The 24,937-nt window shown below is 33.4% G+C and overlaps 1 protein-coding gene across 1 annotated transcript in view; it reads right to left on the bottom strand.

Moving 5' to 3' along the window:
* Positions 1-20,190: 20,190 nt before the first annotated feature.
* Positions 20,191-24,937, bottom strand: part of LOC129217279 (autism susceptibility gene 2 protein-like) — a 138,440-nt gene continuing 133,693 nt past the window's right edge. Inside the window, exons 16-17 of the mRNA XM_054851553.1 lie at positions 23,670-23,705; positions 20,191-21,862 (exon numbers count right to left, since the gene is read on the bottom strand). Of these exons, the coding sequence (XP_054707528.1) occupies positions 20,800-21,862; positions 23,670-23,705 (1,099 nt within the window). The 3' untranslated portion in view covers positions 20,191-20,799. The remainder of the gene's footprint in view (positions 21,863-23,669; positions 23,706-24,937) is intronic.

The raw sequence follows: 24,937 nt of genomic DNA, 5'->3' as shown, positions 1-24,937 counted from the left end.
GATATTAAAATACTTTTAAGAAATTAAAATGCGAAAGATAGATTTAAAAGCGTAACCGTGGAAACACGAAATAAAATAAGTTTAAGAAATTAAATGCAAAATAAGGAAAGAAACAATGGATTCAAAAAGTGTAACCGTGGAAACGCGAAAATAAAATGGTTGACAACCTGAATGGAAATGACATTTTTCCAACTTGATTTAAAAACGCTTGTAACTTTTTTTCCTTTAAAGATTGAAGCTATGTTTTTCGACCATAGGTCGAGAGAGATCTAGACTAAAAAATGTCACTTTTTCCAATGGTGTTAAAAAGAAAACTGTGGGACAATTCCTTCAATAGATTTAATGAAGAAAGTAGTGCCTAAATTTCAGCTAAGCCTAATAAAGTTCGAGCTAAAAACGCTAGTTACTCCCGCCGTAATCAAGTAAAAGCATTGAAACAAATTGTTTAGAACGCGGAAAATTCTACCCTTTTCAGTGATATGGAATATTAATATGTGCAAGTAATTTTTCACTCCCATATTCGGGAATTTATATGAAATTTTGGCCTAAACTGGAATAAAAAAAAGAACTATTTATCGGATTTTTTTCGAATTATAGCCTATGTCACTCAGTAAGAAAGCACCTTTCATATAGTGAATGAATTTTTCAAATAGGTGCAGTGGTTCCGGAGATTACCTCGAACATATAAACACACCAAAATTCGCCCTCTCTCTTTATAATGTTAGTATAGATTTCAAATTTAGAGCTGCATACTACTTTATTGTTTCTTTGATGCAAGTTTCACTAATACATAGTCACTAGCTTTTGAAGTTTTTGTAGCTGAATTATCAATTCCTTCGAAGTCTTAATAGTTATCTTGTGTTTTATTAACAGATATTTTTCGTCAAAAATGCTTTTGATCTTGAAATCGCCAGTATAAGAGGGAGGCCCACCTACCCTATAGGGAGGGGAATCACTTACTCCATATAGGAAAAATTTGCAGGGAAAGTGGGACTCCTCCTCTTAGACACTTATAAATAATACTTTGTGTGAAAATTCCTGTTACAGTATGCGCTTCAAGTTAAACTACACATGAAAGTTAAATAAAAAAAAAAAAACCCTAACCTGAAAACACTTTTTTGAAAAATGTGTCTTAAACTCCTTTAAAATATTTTTCAGTTTTTTTTTTTAAACAGAAGTTTTGTGACCTAGAAAAAGTTCCACGAAGCTCAAATTTCGCAAAACCATTCGCTGTGACGAAATGTCACATGATCAGTCTAAAAAAGTTCAAAAGCCATGTATGCATATTTCAGGTTTTTTTTTTTTTTTTTGAGGGGGGGGAGGGTGGGGAGGACGTTCCATTTCCCTCAACCAACCCTATATAATTTATTGTGCCTTTTTCCCCGTCACGATGTTAAATATTTCATATCAGCATAGATTGATACGCAACAACATTTGTTTTATAAATATACTTACGTATGATTTGTAGAGAAATGAGCGAGACGTAGCAAAATCTAAAAGGAAAAGAAAAGCAAATGAATAAAAAACTATGCAATTTTTATCATATACAGTGCTGTAGTTGGGGTGAGAAAAGGTTGGCCTGTCCCCCGAAATATCTGGTTTGGTATTATAAACTTATGCAAATATAATGTAAATTAATTGTAAACCACCTTTTTTTTTTTGGCGAATCCCCTCAAATTTTTTTTCTAACTGCAGCACTGCGTTTGCATGTCTTTTAATTAGCCTACAACTTTAAAATGAAATAACTTCGTAGAGACTCACTACTTGGAGCTGCTGATTAATGCAGTGGCGGAGGTTATGAAAGGAAACTGTTTCACGTTGGTTTCAGGCCATTATAAAAATGTGTATGAAGAACTGCTGGAGACATTCGTTTTTCCTCAGATCCGTGCTCTGGGTAAGGACACTGATCCATATTGGTTCATGCAGGATTGTGCCTCTTCACATTGAGCAGTCAGAGTGTTTGACACCGTTAACAGTGTATTTGGAACCAGGGTTATTACTTACCAATATCCGAACAACCACCCTGGTGGATTGCATTGGCCACCGTATTCACCGGATATGAATCCGTGCTACTTCTATCTTCACGGTCACTCGAAAGACTTCGTGTACAAGAAGAAGCCGATTGACCTCAATAGTCTCAGGTCCAAAACTGACTCATTTGCAAGTGTTAATAACAGAATTTTTAAAATAATACCAAGCACTTTTTATAATGCACTCAAAAGGACAAAATAACTTTTCTGGGTCAGAAAGGAAAATTTAAAAATTCCTGTAGTTTTCGAAAATTCCAAGAAAATTCAACACCACAAACGAAGAAAAGTGAGGCTCAAGTCATGAAAAGAATTTCTTATCATTATCTAGCTTTCAATACTAACTTTGAGTGTTGAAACATGCATATTTTTCTTATTGGGAAATTTTGGTTTGAAATGACTAGAACCGCACTTTTCTTCGTTTGTGGTGTCATTTTCTTGGAATTTGCGAAAACAACGGGAATCCTTAAGTTGTCCTTTCAGACCCAGAAAGGTTATTTTGTCCTTTTGAGTGCGTTATGAAAAGTGCTTGGTATTTTTTAAAAAATTCTGTTACTTTATTCTTTTTAGTGTAAATGTTGTATTTCAGAAATGGAATAATTTTACCCTTACGAAACTTAACCTTATTTTTTCATATAAATGCTCGGTACTAAAAGGGAAAAAACCTATTCTCAACTGCAGAGCTCGAATACGATACCTTGCGGTGATGAACAATACTAAAGAAAAAGGTAAAACATTCCATTCCATGTGTTTTCTTTGGGGTGTATTACGGCTTCAGACAGTTTGTTGTGTGATGTAATTTCAGAAGAATAGAAAAGAAAGCTTCCCACAATTACGATGAAAAATTACTGCCATTCACTAAACGTCAAAGCAAGTTATAAGTTACGGCATTTGTTTGTTTTACCTCTTTCACTCGCCATTAGACATTGGCTGCAGCTCCCCCTATAGTTTATTGGAGTTGCGAATATCGCAACTCCAGCGCTTGAATACGCGACCTTACGGTGATTTACAAAATTAAAGAAAAAGGTAAAACGTGTGTCTGTTGGTAAACATAGGCAGTTTTTGTTATGCGTATTTACTAACGCATTGCATGCAATGGGTCGTTTCCAAAATTTTAAAAGTATTTTTTTTTCTGAATGAGCATGCTTAAAAACATAGGATCTGACCATTTTTTAAATATTTTATTTAAGTTTAATATTTTTAAAAAAATACTTAAATCGGTGAGCTTTCATTGTTTACACTTCTGTCGTGTGACATCACAAATGATGAAATGCCATTCATTGTTGTCATTCACAGAACAAAATATTTAATTCGCATCTTTACTCACGTGTATTGGCAACGATATGGCTGATATACAAGCGTAGAGCGCAATTTTAATTCGCTGCTTGATTCTCATAACGTCGAAACGTAGTAGAAAGATGCGAAAAAAATTGCATCATTTGTGACGTCATAAAGACCACGCCTTGTTTGAAAAATCGGACATTTAAAAAAATTAATTAAACAAAATTGTTGGGAAAATGAGAGTATTTTCTGGATCCATGTAATTTTTTTACTCATTCTATCTATTTCGATGATTAAAAGTAGTACTTTTAACTGGGGGAAACTAAAGCTTAGAGGAAACCACCCCATTAGCAACAAATATGCTATCTATTCGATGCATTTTTTTTTTTTGAAAGATGATAACGTTAAACCAGGTATTTTTTTTTTTTTTATTGTTTTGTGTGAATTTGTAAGAATGTTTTTTTTTTTTTCCATCTTAAGCTCGAAAGAAGGATTTGATGACATTAGCAGAAGAATTAAGGCTTTCATTTCCGCCTAGTTTAAAAATAATTAATTTAATTAATTTAAATAACTTTATTTTATTGCAGCTTAGCTGGAATGGACAGCATGCAAAATATTTTCTTGAATATATTATCGTAGAACGAAATGAAAAATGTGTAACGCTGAGAATTTTCATCGTCAAAATGGTGCAATTATAGTTTAGGGTTATAGTTTTAGTATTGTGATAGCAAAGAACCCTTGGCGAGATTTCGCATGTCATTTGTAAACCATTTTTATTTTTTATCATGTGTAGATTAAAATGGTAGAAAGATTACAGAATTCGAATTTAAAGAAATAACGGAAGATCAATTAAAAAGAAAACTACCACCTTGTATCCGTGAAAACTTAATTGATGATGCATGCAGAATTAAATCATAATTCAGAAATTAGAAACATTCAAAACAGAAAAAATGAAAATTAACCAATTCGGCAATTTGAGAAATAACTCAGCAACAAATGTAAAACAATTAGCTCTAGCCAAGCAAGACAAAAATGTTATCATTTTCCTCTTTTGATAACACTGGTAAACAAAGGTTTTGTTACATGAAATATTTATAGTGTTCTTATGGCTACAATGAAAATGTAGTTCCATCAAGAATGGGGTTGTTTCTTTCAGTTAAAAGTATAATACTTTTTGTCACTGAAATTGATAGAATAAGCAAAAAAAAAAAAAAAAAAAAAAAAAAAAACATGAACCCAGAAAATACTTTCATTTTCCCAACAGTTATTTTTTAAATATTTTTTTTAAATGTCCGATTTTTCAAACAAGGCGTGGTCTTTATGACGTCACAAATGATGCACTTTGCCGCATCTTTCTATCGCGTTTCCTCTAATGATAATCAAGAAGGGAATTAAAATTGCGCTCTACGCTTGCTATCAACTTGATCGTTGCTCATCATACACGTGAGTAAAGACGCGAATTAAATATTTTGGACCGTGAATGGCAACACTGAATGGCATTTCATCATTTGTGATGTCATTGGCAGAAGCATAAATAATGAAAGCTCACAGATTTAAGTAATTTTTTTAAAGTAATTAAAGTTAAACAAATTATTTAAATAATGGTCGGATCCTATGTTGCTCTTTCAGAAAAAAAAAATACTTTTAAAATTTTGGAAACGACCCCATTGATAAATATTGAATTCAACATCGGGGAAATGGCTGCTTACAACTACGAACTTCGAAATTTGCATTAATTTCTTACGTTTAGTAATGATTCTTGAATTCTCATTTCTTCTTACGTGGGCACGAATGTCCACAAGACTTTAAAAATTAATTTAAAAAGAATAAAACAAAAATGTCATGCATACAAACAAAAATTACTGGGGATATTTCGATAATTGGGAATCTGGCGATCTTTCTTCATTGGCGTCAATTTTTGGCTCCAGCGCCTGCGCGAGAGGTATTTTTCATTGCAAATTAAAACAACGATATGGGAAACATCTATTCGCATAGGGTTACTATAAATCAGCAGGGTTACCAAAATAAAATTATTTACGCCAAAAATGAGACGACCGCGCCAGATTCTCAATTATCGAAATATCCCCAAATTACTGGACTTATTAGCATTTTCTATGCTACGGCGTGCGTTTGTTTTACCTTTTTCGTCCACCATTAGACAGTGGCTGCAGTGTCCCCTATAGTTCGTTGGAGTTGCGAATTGAACAAATACATTACAATTTTGTAAAGATGAATTCGGAAATTTTTGATTGGCCAAACGAACAGCAAATCAGCTTTGGTGTACGGTTACCAAAATTGCTCCATCGCCAAGGTAAGGTAGCGGGTTGCCAGAATGAAATATTTATCGCCGCGACGCAGTTATCGTAATCCTACCATCAAAACAGTCAAATGAGAACAATAAGCAATGTGATTGCTCAAAAACGTCAAAAATTTAAAACATAAACGAAATCTTATGCCAAACGAACTACGAAAAAATATTGCCAAAATTCAAATAACTGGAAAGTATATTTTGACGACCAAAATTGAGACGACCGTGCCGGATTCCCAATTATCAAAATATCTCCTACATTTTACATCTGCACGTTTTTTTTTTAATAACCCCCGTTAATTTTTTACAAAACTATTACTCACCTAAGCATGCCTATAAAAATGAAATTTCTTTTGAAGAAAATCATTACTTCTTTTGAAAGAACCTTTACAGAAGGTAAAATTTTCTGCAAGCTCAGTACATAGAAATTTTAAGAATCACAGTAAGAAATTTTTATATCTAAGTTCAAACAATTTTAATACACTTTTACATATCCGCAAATTTGAAAACAGAACATACACAAAAATAAATCGAGCCATAACAGCCAATTTAAAAATATAATTATGATATTAAATTGTAAAATTAATAATTAAATTTGCAAAGGCGTATCTATATATAAGACGCATATCGAGTTAAGCTTTGGTATTATTAATCGAAGCAAAAATGTGAATCAGACAATCACCCAATGGCGTACTTAGCATGGGTGACATCCGGGGTAGTAATTTGTTTTTGTGGTGTCACCCCCCCCCCTTAACGCTTAAAAAAAGAACTTTTAATGTTACACGCAAACATGAAAGTCATACAATTTTCAGAAAAAACTACTTGTACATTGGTGTTTTAACGAAATTTTGAGTTGGATACATACAAAAGTCAAATTAAAACCATGGGAACATTCCATGTCAAATTAATGAAAAAACCCCATTTTTGATATCCATATCTATTAATTCTACTAAAATTTACATGTTTGAGTCTACCCACGTGATAATCTCTACATAGTATAAAATGAAGTCTCCAAGAACCGTCTGTGTGTTTGAACTCGCAAAACTCGAGAACTACCCGGCCGATTTCGCTGAAATTTTCACAATTTGTTCCTTTAAGTCCTGAGAAGGTTTGCAGACCAGTTCGAAAAACATTCGATGAATTGTTCTTTTTTTATTCCAATTTACGTACAATTTTCACAGAAATTCCCGAATATGGGGGTGAAAAATTACTTGCACATATTAATATTAGATATCGTTAGAAAGGGTAGAATTTTCCGCGTTTTACGCAATTTGTTTCAATGCTTTAACTTTATTACGGCGGGAGTTATTTGCGTTTTTAGCTGAAATTTTTTTAGGCTTAACTGAAAATTAGGTACTACTTTCTTTATTAAATAAATCAATAAAAAGTGAAGGAACTGTCCCACAGCTTTCTTTTTGACGCCATTCGAAAAAGCGACCTTTTTTTACTCCAGATCTAACTCGACCTATGGTCGAAAAAATAAGCTTTTTATCTCGAAAGGAAAAAAAGTTACAAGCCTTTTTAAATCAAGTTTAAGAAATCTAGATTGCATTCAAATTGTGAACCATTTTCTTTCGCGTTTTAATTCCTTAAACTTATTTTATTTTGTTTCCATGGTTACGCATTTTAAATCCATCTTTCTGGATTTAATTTCTTAAGAGTATTTTAATATCTGTCGTCATTGTTTGAAAGGGAAATCATGATGTTTTTTTAATTCATTTTTTACGCCTGATTGTTGAATATACGTCACTTGACACAATTTTTATTTTCAAGGTAGACCGGGCAAAGCCGGGCAACGCAGCTAGTTGATTTTATATATTGTGCCTTTTATTTCAAATTAAAATTTTTTTAAAGATTTTTTTTATCGCGGTTTTTTTTGTGTGAGACCTCCAAAAGTACTCGAAGAATGGCAAAAAGTAGCATTTTGGTACCTATAAAAAATCCTTTTGTTTAGTTTCTATAGTAACTTGAATGTCATACTAGGTGTCATTTTAAAGGTCTTTCAATAGGCTTTCGCATGATACGTCTCTTCACAAGGTAACGTGACATTAATATTTCAAGCTCATGCAAGTCATTATTTGACCTTGAATATTTTAAAAAATAGATTTTTTTTAATCTGAAAAAAAAAACAAACATTATTTTTGCTTACTAATGTGGTCTACTCGCGGTGAAAATTTCAGAATGGAACAGCAATGGGATCATACTCAAAATTGATTATGAACTATTTCGATGCCACAGAATAATCCAATTTTTTCCACAGTGCGGTTGCTAATCGATAAGTTATAATTGAAAATCCATTCCTTTCAATATTAGAAATGTGCGAAAAAAATCAGAATGCGACTGCATTTGGCTCATGATTTGGATAAAACTGATTTTATATAATGTGCCTTTTATTTCAAACTAGTGGCATCCACACGGCTTTGCCCGTAGTAGAAATATAAAAGGTCTTTTGGTTCGCCTGTATATTTACAAATAATGTATGATGAATTCCTCGCCAATTGGCTTGCCGATGTTAGGGTTCCACGTTACGATAACTAGGTAATTTATTCATCCATCTTACGGTAATTTTACTCGGGGAAAATGTTCTTAAAATTGGAATAGCGAAAGAACAAAATCGAATTTTCGAAAAATCGCTTCGAGGTGCACACCCCCATGCTACAAACTAATTCTCTGCCAAATTTCATGAAAATCGGCAGAACGGTCTAGGCGCTATGCGGGTCACAGAGATCCTGACCTACAGAGATCCTGACAGAGAGAGAGAGAGAGATCCGGACAGAGAGACTTTCAGCTTTATTATTAGTAAAGATTAAAATTTAGAATTTTTATTTTCAATAATTTGAGGTGTGAGCTCTCAGAGTTGAGACAATGATAGCATCTGAAAATGTTTACAGAAAAATTACTCTTCGTAACCTATGGTTTGCCTGGTTCAAATCTTGCTTTGAGATGTCGTAAATTCGTCTTTTCGTGTTTCTGCTGGGGTTTACTTTTATAATAACATTATATCCGCTATCCGATTGCTAACCAAAAAGTAGTGATTGAAAATCCTTTCCTCCCCTATAATTTTTCTAAATTTAGTGCAATCTTGAAAAATACAATATATGGCGAGATAAAAAAAGGGCAGTAAAAAAAATCTTTTAGAAATTCCAAGCTTTATAAAATCACTAATTATGGGGTTACATTTTGGTACAAAAATGTGCTCAATCATATTCATCTTGTTAACCATTAATAAAGTTTGGGCGATCAAAGTGGAAATGCATTTCTTTTTCACATATCATGGCAAAAGTTAGTGAGATGATGTGGGTTGCATGGCCGGATTACTGAATAGGCCAATTAGGATGTATCCTAGGATCCCCATTTTATAGAGGCCCAGAAATTGCTAAAATTGCTTTAGCCAATGGCTAAAATAGTAAGGTGTGACTACACGGGGCCCTAAAGAACTGTTTGGTCTAGGACCTCCCAGTATCTTAAGTGGGACCTGGTGAAAATGTCACTTTCAACGTACTTACTTGCAGCTAGTGCCAGTTATCAAACGACCTATGGTAACCTGGTTATGACTCCACAACACTAGTTTGATAAGTCAAATGAAAAATTATGTCACTACATCTTCAGTACCGTACCATTTTTTTTTAGAAAAAAGAAGAAGAAACTTTGAAACTTAGGAAAACGATAGCAATAAATACTGTTCTCAGAGATTTAACTCTTTTGTTCCATTAAACAAGGATCTGATAGAAGTGAAAGCATTTATCTTTTGTTCAAAGTGTCACAATTTTCGAGAATGATCTTGAATGTGCAAAACTTGTTGGAAGATATGATGGATATTAGAGACAAGGTTGTGTTTTAGATGCAGACAAAGAAAATAAAAATAAAACAGTGCTGAAGAAGTTTTTACATCTACATGGATCTCTAGGTTCCTTCTACTATCCGAACTTTTTTTTTTTAACAATGTTCTTAATGCACCGAGAAATGATATTATTACAAGTTGACCTTAGCAGAAACCCGAAAAGACGGGCCTATGACATCTCTATGCAAGAATTGAATGGGGTCGTTTCCAACATTTTACAAGTATTTTTTCTGAAAGAACATGCTTAAAAACATAAAATCTGACCATTTTTAAAATAATTTCTTTAAGTTTTAATATTAAAATTTTTTTTTAAATCGGTGCCCTTTTATCGTTTAACGTTCTGCCGATGACATCACAAATGATGAAATGCCATTCAGTGTTCCCATTCACGGCCCAAAATATTTAATTCGCATCTTTTCTCACGTGTTTTGGCAACGATATGGATGATAGCAAGTGTAGAGCGCAATTGTAATTCACTTCTTGATTATCATAACATGGAAATGCGGTAGAAAGATGCGCCATAGTGCATCATTTGTGACGTTATAAAAAGACCACGCTTTGTTTGAAGAATCGGACATTTTAAAAAAATAATTGAAAAATAACTGTTGGGAAAATGAAAGTACTTTCTGAGTCCATGTTATTTTTTTTGCTTATTCTATCAATTTCAGTGACAAAAAGTACTACTTTTAACTGAAGGAAACAACCCCATTGTGCAAACAGGTTATGAAGAGTATTTTCCTGTTTACGTTTTTTTCTGAGAATATCTATAGATGCTATCGTTGTCTGTGGCTCACACCTCAATTTCATTAACTTAAAGGTTGAGACGGTGAAAAGTCGTTTTTTTTTTCATCATGAAAAAACTGCAGATTGATTCAGATTTTTTTCGCACATTTTTAACAGTGAACGGAATGCATATTCTATTATTCCTTCTCGATCAGCAACCGCACAATGGGAAAAATCGCATTGTTTTGCGACATTAAAATATTTCATAATTAATTTTCAGTGTGATCTCATTGCTGTCTCATTTTGAAGTTTTTCCCACATTAGTAAGCAAAATATATATATTTTTTCAGACTTTTAAAAAATCTACTTTTAAAAATTTTTAAGGTCAAATAATGATTTGCACGACCTTGAAATATTAATTTCACGTTACCTTACCAAGAGACATATCATGTGAAAGTCTATTAAAAGAGCTTTAAAATGATTTCTAGTACGACACTCTAGCTATTATAGAAGCTGAGAAGAGGGAATTTTTGTAACTACCGAAATGTCACTTTTTTCCATTTTTCGAGTATTTTGGGTGGTCTCGGACAAGAAACTAACGGTAAAAAAAATCTAAAATAATTATTTTTTTCTATCATCACGTGGGTAGATTCAAACCTGTAAATTTTGTAGAAATCGATGTTGGCCAATTTCAGAGGCTCGTTGATTTAGCGTGGAATTACCCTATGAACACTAGACTCACATGTGCAAGGTAGTTGCTAGGTCAAAAAAGTAAGGCGGTGTATAAAATTGAACCCCTTAATCATTTTAACCGTAACTCAAACACAGGGAAATATAATGGGGTTCAGTTATTTAGTTTAAGAGGAAGTCACTAAGTCTAAGTATTGATAATATGAACTTCTAATCCTGAGTATAATATTTCCAGGGTTCGCGTGCCTCCTGTAGAGTTCGAGTCTACCTTTATAGCATTTGTATATTAAGCATTTCGCGAATAACACGTTAGATGTTGACGTTAATGCATCAGGAAAAATCTCCGCACAATGAAACTAAGTAATCTTTATGTATAAATTTCTTCTGTCATTGTGTTTGTCACTGAACTCCTCCTATACGACTGGAATGATTTTGATAAAATTTGGTGTGTGTGATTTAGTTGATTTGAGTATGGTTTAGAGTTACAATTTGACCGATAGTAAATGCTTTTTTAGTTAATTAACTAATTTAATCATTGGATGGTTTATGAATTTTCTAAAAGCCTTTCCTCAAACCAAATCGTTATTTAGTGTTTCAGCTCAACTCCCTCTCGAAAGTCAGTGTTGCGTAAATATCATTTTTACTTTTCATAAGAATATTAAGCCTCTTCTTAAGATGAATCATAAACTAACGTTTTGTTCACTTCACAATAAATATCCAAGCTTTTAATATGTTCTGTGTTCAAAATGAATAGTCGCGTAGTCTTATATTTAAGTGCAATAATTGCCCTTACGCAATCTGTTCTCTATTGTGCAACGTGCAAATATTATTTTGTAAAATAAAAAATATTCTTTTATTAGTAAGTTATCCACTGCATCATTATTTTCGCTATGTAGGTACTAGATGTGTTTCGGATAACGGACGAAATTGGAAATTAATAAATGGATTTGGCTGATTATTTTACATTTTAATGGAACTTTTACAGTTTTACAATTATAAATTAATTTTACAACCTAATCCTTTTTTTTAAGACTCATTTGACGGATTTTACACTTACTTGTTATGCAATAGACCATGGATCTAGCCAAACGTTTTGCAGGACAATTTTATGATATTGTTGCATTTTAAATACCTAAGCACAATTATCTCAAGCTGCAATGATCTTACGATTGAAATTGAAAACTAACTAATAGGTGCTAACTAATAGGTGTTTCTATGGTCTTAAAATCCGATTGGGGTCTCAGTATACTTTTCCTGCGTTGACGCGCATGCGAAAACAGCTCTGTTTTCAAACATTTTTATCGAATTCAGGAAACAATTTAGCAAGTTGTTTTTTTTTTTAAATTTTTTTTATGATTGCAAATACACACATGAATATGTAATGCAGTGCCTTCAAATTGATTTTTCATTAAAACTAATTAAGATTATGATGCAATACGTAATATGATTTTCCTGCAAATCGCGAAAAATTAATATTTTGCTCCGCTCAGGATTCTGAATTAAATAATGGGCCTGTATTTTCCAAAATTGACTTAAACTACAGCCACGTGGCACAGTAAGATGCTATACATCTTTTTCCTTTTAGCTCATGAAGTAGTAAATATTTTTTATAGAAATAATTCTTAAAATTTTGTATAAAAATCACAATTGTAATGTAAAACCTGTCCGTAAAAAAAATATTTGTCTACTAGTTTTACTTTGATGTCCTAGAAATGTTGCACAAAATATGTACATGAAATTTCAGAATAATAGGACAATAATTCGTTTAAATATGATGCAAGTAATCCGAAATTTTAAGTTTTGGGAAAAACGTGTTTAAAGTTAAAACTCTCAAAGGTGCCACGTGTATCAAATGGCCCTACTCTTTTATTAATAACTTCGGAAGTATTTTGACGATCATTAAAGGTTCGGTACCAAACTGTTTAAAAAATTAAGGACAATAACATATATTTTTTTTTCAAAACATCGGATTTTTTGAGGTTAAAAAGTCCCGAGATCCCTTAAAAATACATCGGCATTAAAACTAAAATAATTTTATTTAAAACATTGATTAAATCTTTTGTCCTGTATGGGAGTTGATGCTGGGCTCTCAACAGGGCAGAAGACCTTTTATTGATTTCTGAGAGAAAAATTATAAGATAACGTTTTGGACCAATAAAACAAGACAGCTGTTGGAGAATAGTAAATAACCATAAAATAATGAAAAAGTATGGTGAACCTAACATCTTGAAGGTTTGTAAAAACGTCTCACTTTAGGTGGCTGGGTCACATATTTCGATATGAAGATGCGTTCCTCACAAATATAATCACCTTCTCCAAACTTGAAGGAAAACGCTGCTGAGGAGGACTCTAAGCCAGACTAAACATTGAGGAACATCAAGTGTTCTTCTTTTAGAGACCCATCAAATTGTTCTTTCACGTCAATTATATTTTATTCATCAATTTCTACCAGCGAAAGGGAGTCTTATCAGTAAGCAAATCAGCCAATATATTTTTTCCCCGGAAGACACAAAAATATTTAATCGCTTCCAAAAAGAAAAAAATAATAATTAAAGAAAAAAATTAATTTGAATTCTGAAATTTTGAATTCAAATTATGTTTTTCGCAATCACGTACTGAGACAGGACCCTACTCATTGGAGTTATTGTTTCTAGAAACAGCTCCTGTCCCCCCCCCTCCAGCCTGCCTCTCCTCCTGGGCGGTTACGTGTGCATAGTTGTGTGTGTAAGTGTATAGGCTTGTGTGTGTGTGTGTGTGTGTGTGTGAGCGTGCGTGTGTAGGACATGGACGCCTCCGACCAGGAGAAGCGGATAGCTCAGGATCGGAGCAGCCGCGCCGCGCCGCCTGCAAAGGACGGTGGGCGGTGGTGCTGCAGAGGCTTCCCGTCTAAGCTGAAAAAGGCACGGAACATCAAAAACGGTCAAATGAGAACAATAAGCAATCGTGATTGCTCAAAAAACAAAAAGCATACTAAAAATAAATACATTATATCAAAAAAAAAAAAAAAAAAAAAATCGTTTGTCTTTCCCCATTCACAAAAAATAATTTAAAAATGAATAAATATACTTTAAAAAATAAATGAAAAACAATAAAATGTAAACTTAAAAAAATAATTTTTATCATTAAAAAAAAAAAAAAAATTGCTGCGCAGACTCCGAATTCCCCTTCATTAGCCGCTGCTAAAACTAGAGTACTTAAACTAAAATTTTAGAGTAAAAAGAAAAACAAATCATATCAACAATAATTATTTCACAGAAGAAAATAGAGCAGCGGAGTCGATCTGATTTTGGTGCAGATGAGTAAGGAGTTGACGGTTTTAAATTCAAAGACTCGGAGTCGGTCATTTTCCCTCAAAGTCTGTCACACTGCCAATGTTTTCGGAGTCGGAGTCATACTTAATTTTGAGTAAAGGAGTCAGAGTCTAAGACTTTAAAATTATAAGAGTTGGGGTCAGCCATTTTCTCTCCGTGTCTTAATTTACGCAACGGAGTCAGAGTCGGAGTCCGACTAGATTTGTTATTTCGGAGTCGAGAGTTAGTCATCAAGAGCTTTTTCCATCAAAGTTTGTTTGAAGCCAATCCGCCTTTAAGTTCGGGATCTCTGACTTTTATTTTCCGCATAGGCGCTAATGTTAAGGTGTTTGAGCTGTTCAAAATTTAACGGAAAATTGTTCAAATCATAAAGATAATTTCTATATATGTTCTTCATCAAGACCTTTTTCCAAAAAAAGTTTGTTTGAAGAAAATTCGCCTCGTAGTGCGGGATTTATGTTTGCCTTAAATTTCCCCGTAGGCGCTAATGTTAAGTTTTTTGAACTGTTCAAAATTGAATGAAAAATTTTTCAAATCAAAAATTGAAATGTGGGATTGAGATGTCCTCACCAAGATCTTTCTATTAAAAAATAAATAAATAAAAATAATAATAATAAAAAAAACAAGTACAAATTGTTCGAATCGGACTATTGCTAAAAGTCCGATTCGTCTCAAATATCTCGTTCGTTCGTCCGATTTCAGTCATAAGTTATTAAAGAGGAACAAACAAACAGAGAGATACATTTTCCCCATCTCAGTACCCAACTTTTCCATTTTTTATTTTTCGATGTTTGTTTAATTATTTTATTTATTCTTGACTTTTGTTTTTGTTTTTAGCGATATTTTTAAGATGCATTAAGCTTTTTTCTTCTTTCTCTGACTTTGGCTGTTAAAGTAGGCTAAAAAGAGGATGTTTACTGCTTAATTTTTGTTGTCTTAAAAATGCATACTTAAAGTTCGAATTTTTTTTCTAAATTATGAAATTTTAATTGTGTGACACTATTGATGACATCGTTTTAATGCCATCACGCAGCACCAGTTATGTAAGCTAACTTGGTGCGAGTCTTGTGGACATTTTTTCAACATTTTGAGTTGTATGACTATTGTTGCCGGGATGCGATGTGGTGTTTTTACAGCAGAGCTACAAATTTCGAGTGCGAATGCGTTGTACAGTCAGCTAGCGAAGAATAATGTAGGATATAAAATAAGAAATAGCAAAGCCAAAAAGCACAAATTGCAGATTACTGTAGACACGTATTCTGGCGTTACAAGGAACGCCTTCTCCAGTGCAAAATAAATGAGCTTATGGATGTAAAGGCATCCGACAAAAGATCTTATTTTAGCTTTTGTCGGATGTCTTTTCATCCATAAGTTCATTTATTTTGCATCGAAAAAGCACAAATTGCAGATTACTGCAGACACATGTTTGGGCGTTACTAGGAATGACTTTTTTAATGCAAAAGAAATGAGCTTATGGATGAAAAGACATTCGACAAAAGGTCCTGTCTTAGCTTCGGATGTCTTTTCATCCGTAAGTTCTTTTCTTTTGCATCGAAAAAGGCGATCCTTTTAACGCCGAAACACCTGTCTGCAGTAATCTGCAATTTTTGTCTCTTGACGTTGTTATTTCTTATTTTACTTGTTACGAACAAAGATATTCATTTGACTTAAATGTAGGAAACAGCCATAAATGACAAGTCACTTTATCTTTCTTGTTTTTATTCTATACACTATATAGAAACATTTCAAAATGTACAAGGGTTGCACTCCGTAAGTAACCAGAATGCAAGTTTGAGAATTGAAAACAGCAAACATATTTTTCTATAAAAACTTTCTCATCTTTTATAAATAAGAATAGTGTACATATAGCACAGCAATGCTTTTTCTAAAATATTACAGTCAGTAGTCATCACACTCAAGTGTATGAGAATATGTACAAGTCTCAACAACTAACATCCAGACCAGGTCATTAGAGGCAGTTCTTAAATGCATAGATTGGAAAAGTGCAATTGGACTGCCAAGCTGCGTACAGAAATCGAAATCAGTATCACAAATCAAATGAAAATTTTGCACGGTGAATATCAAAATAGATTCTCACGCCGCACCACAATAAGTTCCGGAATTGGTTTTCCCCTTTCTTTCTTATTTGGCATCTTCTACGAAAATATGAACCAATGGAGAATTTGCATAATATTATGTCTTTGATCCAACATACGATTGAAAATGTGCGGAACTGAAAGTGATGTCGAGTTGAATTTTATGCAGAAATTTCGGGCACATAGGAGTTTGGTCGGCTGTTTAATAGCAAATAATTGAATGGATGAGTTCGAAAACCAATGATCTCCTGAGCTTTACCAAAAGAGATGATTGGTTTTCGAATTCATCGATTCAATTGTTGCATTTCTTAAACATGGAAGTTAAAAGTCCGAAAGAAAATACTATTGAATATAATATTTTGAATGATTTTTAAGCTTTCATTAATAACACGTCATTGAATTTAAATGTTTTAAAAAATACTCGTTTATTGTTCTGAGAATTTATATCATGGGCTTTACCAAAAGAGATGACTTTTTTTGAAATCATCGATTCAATTATTGTTTTTTCCTAAAAATTAAGGTTAAAATTCCGAAAGAAGAACACATTAAAAATAAAATTTTTTAAATGATTTTTAAATTTAAGCTTTCATTAACAACGCGTCATTAAATTTAAATGTTTAAAAAATACTAGTTTATTGTTCTGAGAATTTATCTCCTTTGCTTTATCAATGCAGATGACTGGTTTTCGAACTCATCGATTCAATTATTGCTTTTCATAAACATAAAGGTTAAAATTTCGATAAAAAATAACATTAAAAATAAAATTTTTTAAATGATTTTTAAATTTAAGCTTAAATTGAAATGTTTAAAAAATGCTCATTTACTGTTCTGAGAATAAATCTGGCTTTTAAAATTTTGTTATAACTAAATAAATGTGTACAATAAAAACATTTTGAGCAAACACTAATAGAAGATAAAATAATTTTTCTTCTATTTTAATTTACACTGTTGTGGCGAAAGAACATTCCTTATCAAGTTGCAACGAGAAGTTCGTCCCGAACTAAATGAGCCTACTTTCTCATGTTTCAACATGAATTTTAAAACTGTTCGCATTTCTCTCTCGGTGGTGCTAAGATCCAAAATAATTCAAATTTATATTTTTAAGAAGCAGAAAAGTGCATGACTTAAGTGAAAAGAAACAACCAAGTCAGTATAAAACCAATATCAAATTCATTCTTGCAAACTATTAGTCATGTTTCTGTAAAGTTCAGTTACTGTTATTTTTTTTAAGTAAGAATAGTTGAAACTCAAGATTTTTTTATTTCAATATGTATGCGGGCAAAAATAGAGAAACAAACTGTACAGAAGAATTACGGAAAAAACTTCCTCCAGAATAAAATTTCAATTTGAATAAATACGAAAAAAAAAGAAGGGAAAAGAAACAAAAGGGCTTATTTTTTTAATCGGATAATAGTAACATACAATTGTTTTCCCCAAGAGATTAATTTTATATTTTAATCCTTCTTGGGAAAAATTAATTAAATTTAAAAGATTATTGTGAAAATAGAGAAACGTTTCAGCACTCATTTTATATCAAAAATAAAATCGTTTGCAGATTTCTTGCGCATTCGGTTCATTTTATTCGCAACTCCAGCGCTCGAATACGCTACCTTGCGGTGATTTATAAAATTAAAGAAAAAGGTAAAACATTGCGTTCCACGTTTCTGTTCGTAAACATAGGCAGTTATGTGTGTTTATTCACGCATTAGATGTGTCTTAGATTTCTTTCAGCAACAGAAATTGTTTCGTCCCTTAATGGTATTCTCGAGCTTTTCAAAATAATGTTAGTTTTTATGATTCCCTCTAAAAAGTGAGATGATTGTCGCAAATGGCGAAAGCGTAAACAGAAGAAAACTCTGGATTAACAAACTTTGCATTTGTACGAAATTATTAACGAATATGTTCGTTTGTTCGATGCATTTTTTTTTTGAAAGAGGATAACGTTATTATACCACGTATTTTGTAAAAAAAATTGTTTTGAGTGAATTTGTAAGAATATGGATTTTTTTAAAAATCTTAAGCTCGAAAGAAGAATTTGATAACATTAGCAGAAGAATTAGGGCTTTCATCTCCGCCTAGTTTAAAATTAGTTTAACTAACCTACTTTTACTGCAGCATTTAGTTGGAATGGACAGTATGCAAAATATTTCCTTGAATATACTATCGTAGAACGAAATGAAAAACGTTTAACGCTGAGAATTTTCATCGCCAAAAAAGTGGGATTATAGTTTAGGGTTATAATTTTAGTATTGTGCGAGCAAAGAACCCTTGGCGAGATAGCATGTAAGTTGTAAACCATTTTTATTTTTTATCATGTGCGGATTAAAGATTAACAGAATTCGATAAGTTTAAGGAAATAATGGAAGATTAATTAAAAAGAAAACTACCGCCATATATCTGCGAGAATTTTATTGATGATGCATCACAGAATTAAAAATCATAATTCAGAAATAAGAAACATACGAAACAGCAAAAATTAAAATTAACCGATTCGGCAATTTGAGAAATAACTGAGCTACAAATGTAAAACTATTAGCGCTAGCCAAACAAGACAAAGAAGTATAATCTTCCTCTTTTAATAACACTGGTAAACAAAGGTTTTCATACATGAAACATTTATAGTGTTCTTATGCACACAATGAAAATGTAGTTAAATCAAGAATTGATAAATATCGAATTCAACATCGGGGAAATGACTGCTTACAACTACGAAATTTGCATTAATTTCTAACGTTTAGTAATGCTTCTTAAATTCTCATTTCTTTTTACGTGGGCCAGAATATCCACAAGACTTCAAAAAATAATTTAGAAAGAATAAAACAAAAAAGTCATGCATAGAAACAAAAATTACTAGGCTTATTAGCATTTTCTACGCTACGGCGTGCGTTTGTTTTACCTTTTTCATCCGCCATTAGACGGTGGTTGCATACCCCCTTTTGTTTGTTAGAGTTGCGAATTTTGATTCACTCTATCAACCTCTAGTTTATTTTTTGGACAAGGAGCAAAAATAATGTCTAAAGCTTTTTTAAAAATGTTATTAGACTGATATAACTTAATACGGATTTAATGAGTTGTAAAAGTCGTTATAACAAATTATTATGGTATTATTTCAATACATTTTATGATGGAATTAAATGACGCGAGTTTTGCAATAAAAATATTAAGATATAAGCGAGACTCTAAAAATTGGCAGGAAAAATTATAAATAAGAAAATAATAAAATGTCCCTCCTCCCGGGAAAAAAAACCAGCGTTATTTGTGAATGAATAAATTTAGCTTTTTTCAGGAGGGTTTTATTTCTGTTAGTTTTTTTCGAAATATTTTAAACCAGCCTATATCACTATTAAAAAATTAGGCGCTAGAGAAATTAAGAGTTTTTGGAGCAGAGGGAGTTTTATAAACTGAGAAATTATAAAATTCGCCGAAAAAATATATATGACACAATACTGCAAAAGATAAATCTGATTCTGCTATTGGTTGCAATTGAAGAGGAGAAATGAAAACTTTTTTGCATGTAGTGGTAACAACATGTATTTTTATGTGATCTAAATTAAATGACGTGTAATTAAATCGTGTGTTTAATTTGAAAGTTCCATTAAAAACATACTGACGTTTGTGTCGAAATATCTCTAATTTAGGAAGTAGCTTACGTATTCAGAACAAGTTTCGTTTGTAACAGTAGTGCTTTTTACTGCATTGAAAGATAAATATGCTAATTATGATTAGTTTTTAGCTCTTTAATCGTAACACAATCAGCGTAAAGTTCCAGTTTGATGCCATTTTATAACAATTGCAAATTTGAGGTTCATCTTTAAAGTCTAAGTTTATCTGCATTAGAATCATTTTAAAATACAAGTACTCTAATATGTTATTTTTACACTGAAGAACTTCACAGTACCATTGAATTGTGCTTCACAACTTTTTTGTAAGTTGCATTTTATGAGAGTCTGCGTCGCTCAACGGGGATGTATGAACAAATGAAAGAGTCCCATCACAAGATGCAGTATCAACTGATATGTGCAAGCAAAAAACTTCCACTGTACAAGCGTAATATGAAATTGAAAAGACGGTACGAAATGTATTGCCTAGTTTTTCAATGCTGCAAGGAAATTCATATTATGAATGCTTTGGAAAAGCACGTGGTTATGGGAATCAACAACAGTAGACTGAATTCTTTAACAATTTCTATGTTAAGTGCTGTGCAACAAGACGTGAAATGAGATACCTCAGGTTAGCTATTTCTAAATATTCAATTTTATAAAACTTGAACGATTCGTAGAATAACTCTTTAATAGATACAGAATAGCTTAAGTTGCTACGTAATTCAAATGAATAGCATACTATTTTGCATTTTATAATTAACTTGAAGTCATGATTTTAGCCATTTTGATTCTTTTTTTGAGACCGATGATAATTCTTTTGATGATTCATATGATGCCTGAGACATTTCATTTGTTGTCGAATATTTACTAATACTGTAAATAAGTAACGGCCTAATTGCTACAAAATGCATTCACTGTTGTTATCTTGATTGGGATTCAACTTCGGAAGAATGGCTGGTCATATCCCGCCTTTCTTTAGAAGCATAATGCTCTCTAGTAGTTTCTGCAGTTGAGTTAGATGAAGAAGCAAGTTTTATATGCAAGGGTGATGGTGTGGTACTGGTTGTAACCGGGCTGCCTCCTTGACTGACGCAGGGAATTAGAGGTGGGGGAATACCGTTACCGATACCACCTGGCGATCCTGGTTTGGTCCTGGGAGGATAGTTAGTACCACACAGATTGTTCAGGAAAGGGTTAGATAGCGAAGAAAAGAGTCCACCAGCTGGAGGAAGACCTGCTGGTGGTACGAAAGGCGAGTCATTAGGTCTCAGCGGTGGTGGTAGCTTTGTGCGCTCGTACGCTTGCCTGTCTCTGTCGGCTTGGAGTTGCCGTTCGATTTCCCGAGCAGTCGCTTCAGAGGAAGATAGCTGCCTGGCTAATTCAACTTCCCTGTAGCGTTCTGGCATCAGTGGCATCACAGACGATAAAGAGGCATACTTCTGCATCAACTGCTCCCGGTCCAGATCACGAGCGTGTTGCAACTCCAAGCTACGGTAGCGCTCACTTGCAGAAGTGGCTGATTGAGGTGGAGGCGGCGGAAGGGGATTCCAAAAGTGAGGAGGCGGAACTTGAGACATGGCACCCAGAGATCCAGCGAGTCGAGCTTGTTCCGAAGAACTGAGGCCGGTAGGAAGTCCAGGAAGCATGCCTCGAGACATGTAATCGCAAACAGGCTCCTGGTGTGTTGACGTCTCACTAGGTTTTGTCCTTTCGCGCTCTGAACAACCACTCACAGCTGTAGCTGATTCCTTGTTGTGTTCGTCCTCCTTTTTCTCTTCTTTCACTTTAATGTCTGATTTGTGTGTCGAGGTATTGCCATCGAAGGCCCCTTCAGATTTGTGCGTTGAACGTATGGGGGACCTTGATGAATCTCTCCTCTCTCTGCTCCTTTCCCATTCTCTGTCACGATTCCTTTCGGCCATTTCTCCGTTTCTGACCGCTTCATTGTTGTTGGCTATGTGGTTATTTCTGTTCTCACGATCCCTGAAAACAAAAGCAGAATGTTGAAATAAAAACATAAAAGCCTTCTAAAAAAACACTAATCACCAGAAATTAAAGCCAGGAATACATAGATACATGAAACGGGATCATTGTGGCACAATAAAGTAAATAATATCACATGCAAATGCAACTCCCTCGCAAGTAGGCTAGGGGGAGAAATTATCAATACCAAAAGACACAGCACAGCTGAGTATGCTTGGAATGTTGCATGGTGTTTGCTCCAGTGGTGCTCAAAGAAGTTATGTTCTAAGAATTTACTTGTTGAGAAATATTACTTAGAAAGAACTTTGGGCTTGGTTTCTCAGAATATATGTAAACACAAAATATGTGGGTAGATCAAAAATTACCTACACTGTTCGTTCTACAACTTCATTAAACTAAAAAAGGAGGCGGCCGCATGCGTTGAGTTGGCGCGAGTGTGATCACGTGTGCGGAATTAAATCACGATCGCATTAGTTGTCCTCCAGCTACAACAGCATAAGCATGCCAGCTCTGCTATCACATTGTACTAAAGCAGAGCAACGAGAAGTGGTCAGATTTTTGTTGGCCATTAATCTGAAGCCAGTGATTCGAAACAAACGCCGTGGTCTACTTTCGAAGAAAGTTTTGTTGTTGCAAGACAACACCCGGCCGCACACAGCTCATCAATTCGAATAAACAACAGGTTTGGCTTTTAGACCCTGGAACACTCTCCCTACAGCCCATATCTCGCTCTTTCCTCTCTTTGGACCGCCCGAGGAAAAATTTGAGAGGTCGTCGATTTGCCTCAGGCATGGACGCTCGGGATGCGGTGAAAAAGTTTCTACGTGACAAACCGAAAACCTTCTACCAGGAAGGCATACGGAAGCTTGTGACTCGCTGGACAAAGTGCATTTTTAAAGGTGGAGACTATATCGAAAAATATTGTATTTGTTGTACACATATCTTAATTCAATAAACTTGTGGAACGAAAAGTGTAAGTAATTTTTGACTAACCGTGGTATATTAGTTTATGATTGCAAGATAAAGATATCAGTTCAATAAAAAAAATTAGAATCTATTTCATTCATAATGAGGTTTGTTACAGAGCAAACACTTTGAGATTAAGAAAATCAAAGCATGTGGTTGATTCAATATCGTTATAATATTAATCTTTAAACTTATTTTTAATAAGCAAATGTGATAAACGTTGATGATTTTCCTCCAAGCGATACAGTTAATATAAAAAGTTGACAGTCAATTAAAAGACTTAACTGTTAATGTAAAAAGTATGTAGCACTAAAAGTAGGACACTGCATTTTTAACCTAAATTAAAGTTGGTGAGGTAAAGGTAAAAATGTTTCAAAAGATCGAAGTTAAAATACGTTTCTGTAACCACTCGAAAGCATTATCATAATAATATTCAATTAATAAGGTGTGAACTCAAGTTCAACATTATAAATATAATTTTTACGCATTTAATTGAGATTACTTAATTTAGTACAATAAGCAACCATCACGTACTGAAATTTTAAACGAAGCAATGTCAAACGCGCTACCATTTAAACTCCAATTAAAAGTCGTTAATATATTATATATATTACATATGATATATTTTCGTCCTTTTCCGCCAAACAACTTATTGAGAAAAAAGAAAAAAAAAAAAAAAATGGAAAACCCGCGAATAGACGGAAATTTTGCATCCGTGTGTCGGTCAGCAGTTACATTTTTACTTTAAAATATCTAGCGAATGGTTATTTCAGAAGTAACCATGTTTAGCAGAGCCTTGGTTGAGAAACACTGTTATGGAATGAAAAGCATTTCACATTACCTTTCTTTTTGCTTCTCGTGCTCCCTTTTGCTTTCTCTGTGAAAGAAAAAAAAATATATTAGGACATTAAAACTTTAAAAATAGAAGTAAAACTGAAATTTTTATTCTGTCAATTTCGATTATATTTATGCGCTAAATTATTTTGAGCCAAAAAAAAAAAAAAAAAACACACACACACACACACACATACTGATTAGGGTTTCCCATCCCGCACCAATTTCAGTCCCTCGGGATTTTGGGATTTTAAGGAGCCAGTCCCTGCAGGATTGACTTTATTCTTCTAAAAGTTAAATTTTTATGTCAAATAGAAAAAGTTGTAATTTTTTATGAAGGACTGCTTTTGTTACATAAGTTAGTAATTACCTCGTATTGTTGAGTACTACAAAGTCACATCCCAATTAGCGATTATCGTTTGGTTTGTAAAAGTGTGCTTCAATCAAGTCCAATGCGTATTAACAAAGCATCACTCGTATGATGTGGGAAAAATATTTTGCGCAAAAAATAATGGGCTTGATGAAAATGCATGATGTGGCTCCACTGCAGTTGGTTTTACTGAGACTAACTAATTTTGAACATTTAGCATAAGATCCCCATAATTTTTACCAACTTCTGTTATAGATTTTTCTTTTCTAATGGAAATCATGTTAGGGGTTTTTGCTCAATAACTTCAATTTTCGGACGAAAAAGATGTGTTTGATTGGAGTATTACTCTATCCATTTTCACGTGCCTTGTTGCTTCAGTAACGTTGGTCATTGCATCAGTGCATTTGATTCATTACAGCAGGGGGTGAATGCTGATTGGGTCGCAGTCATAGTAAAAGTTTTTGAATAACTTCGCTAATTTTAACTTTCACTTTAGAGAGATAATCAAAAACTTGAGCAGCTTAACGTACTGCCCAGTCATGCGAGTTACCTCGGGTTTCATCCAAGTTTCTGTCACTCTTGTAAAGTCGTGCTGAATATTGAAGATTGCTCAGCTGAGTCATCCAACATCTCCTACATTTATGTTGTTTAAGACACCAGCAGCTACTTTCTACAGGTTTTAGAGAGCATAAATAAAAACTGTCAGGTTTTTCATTGCGTTCTTCTTCGGAAAAAATTTTGTGCTCTTTTAGTAAGTTAAAGGTTTTGAGCGCACTTCTTAAGTTTACAGAAACGTTCAAACATTTCATTTAGGCTCCTCCAGCAGATTTTGCACTCTTTAATACAGTTTCTCAACTTCTTCGGAAGCCCAATTTTCTGGGTTTCATTATTTAGTGATGGTTTTC

The sequence above is a fragment of the Uloborus diversus genome, chromosome 1 (genome assembly GCF_026930045.1).
Source record: "Uloborus diversus isolate 005 chromosome 1, Udiv.v.3.1, whole genome shotgun sequence".
NCBI lineage: Eukaryota > Metazoa > Arthropoda > Arachnida > Araneae > Uloboridae > Uloborus > Uloborus diversus.
This window is presented reverse-complemented; position numbering and strand designations above follow the sequence as displayed.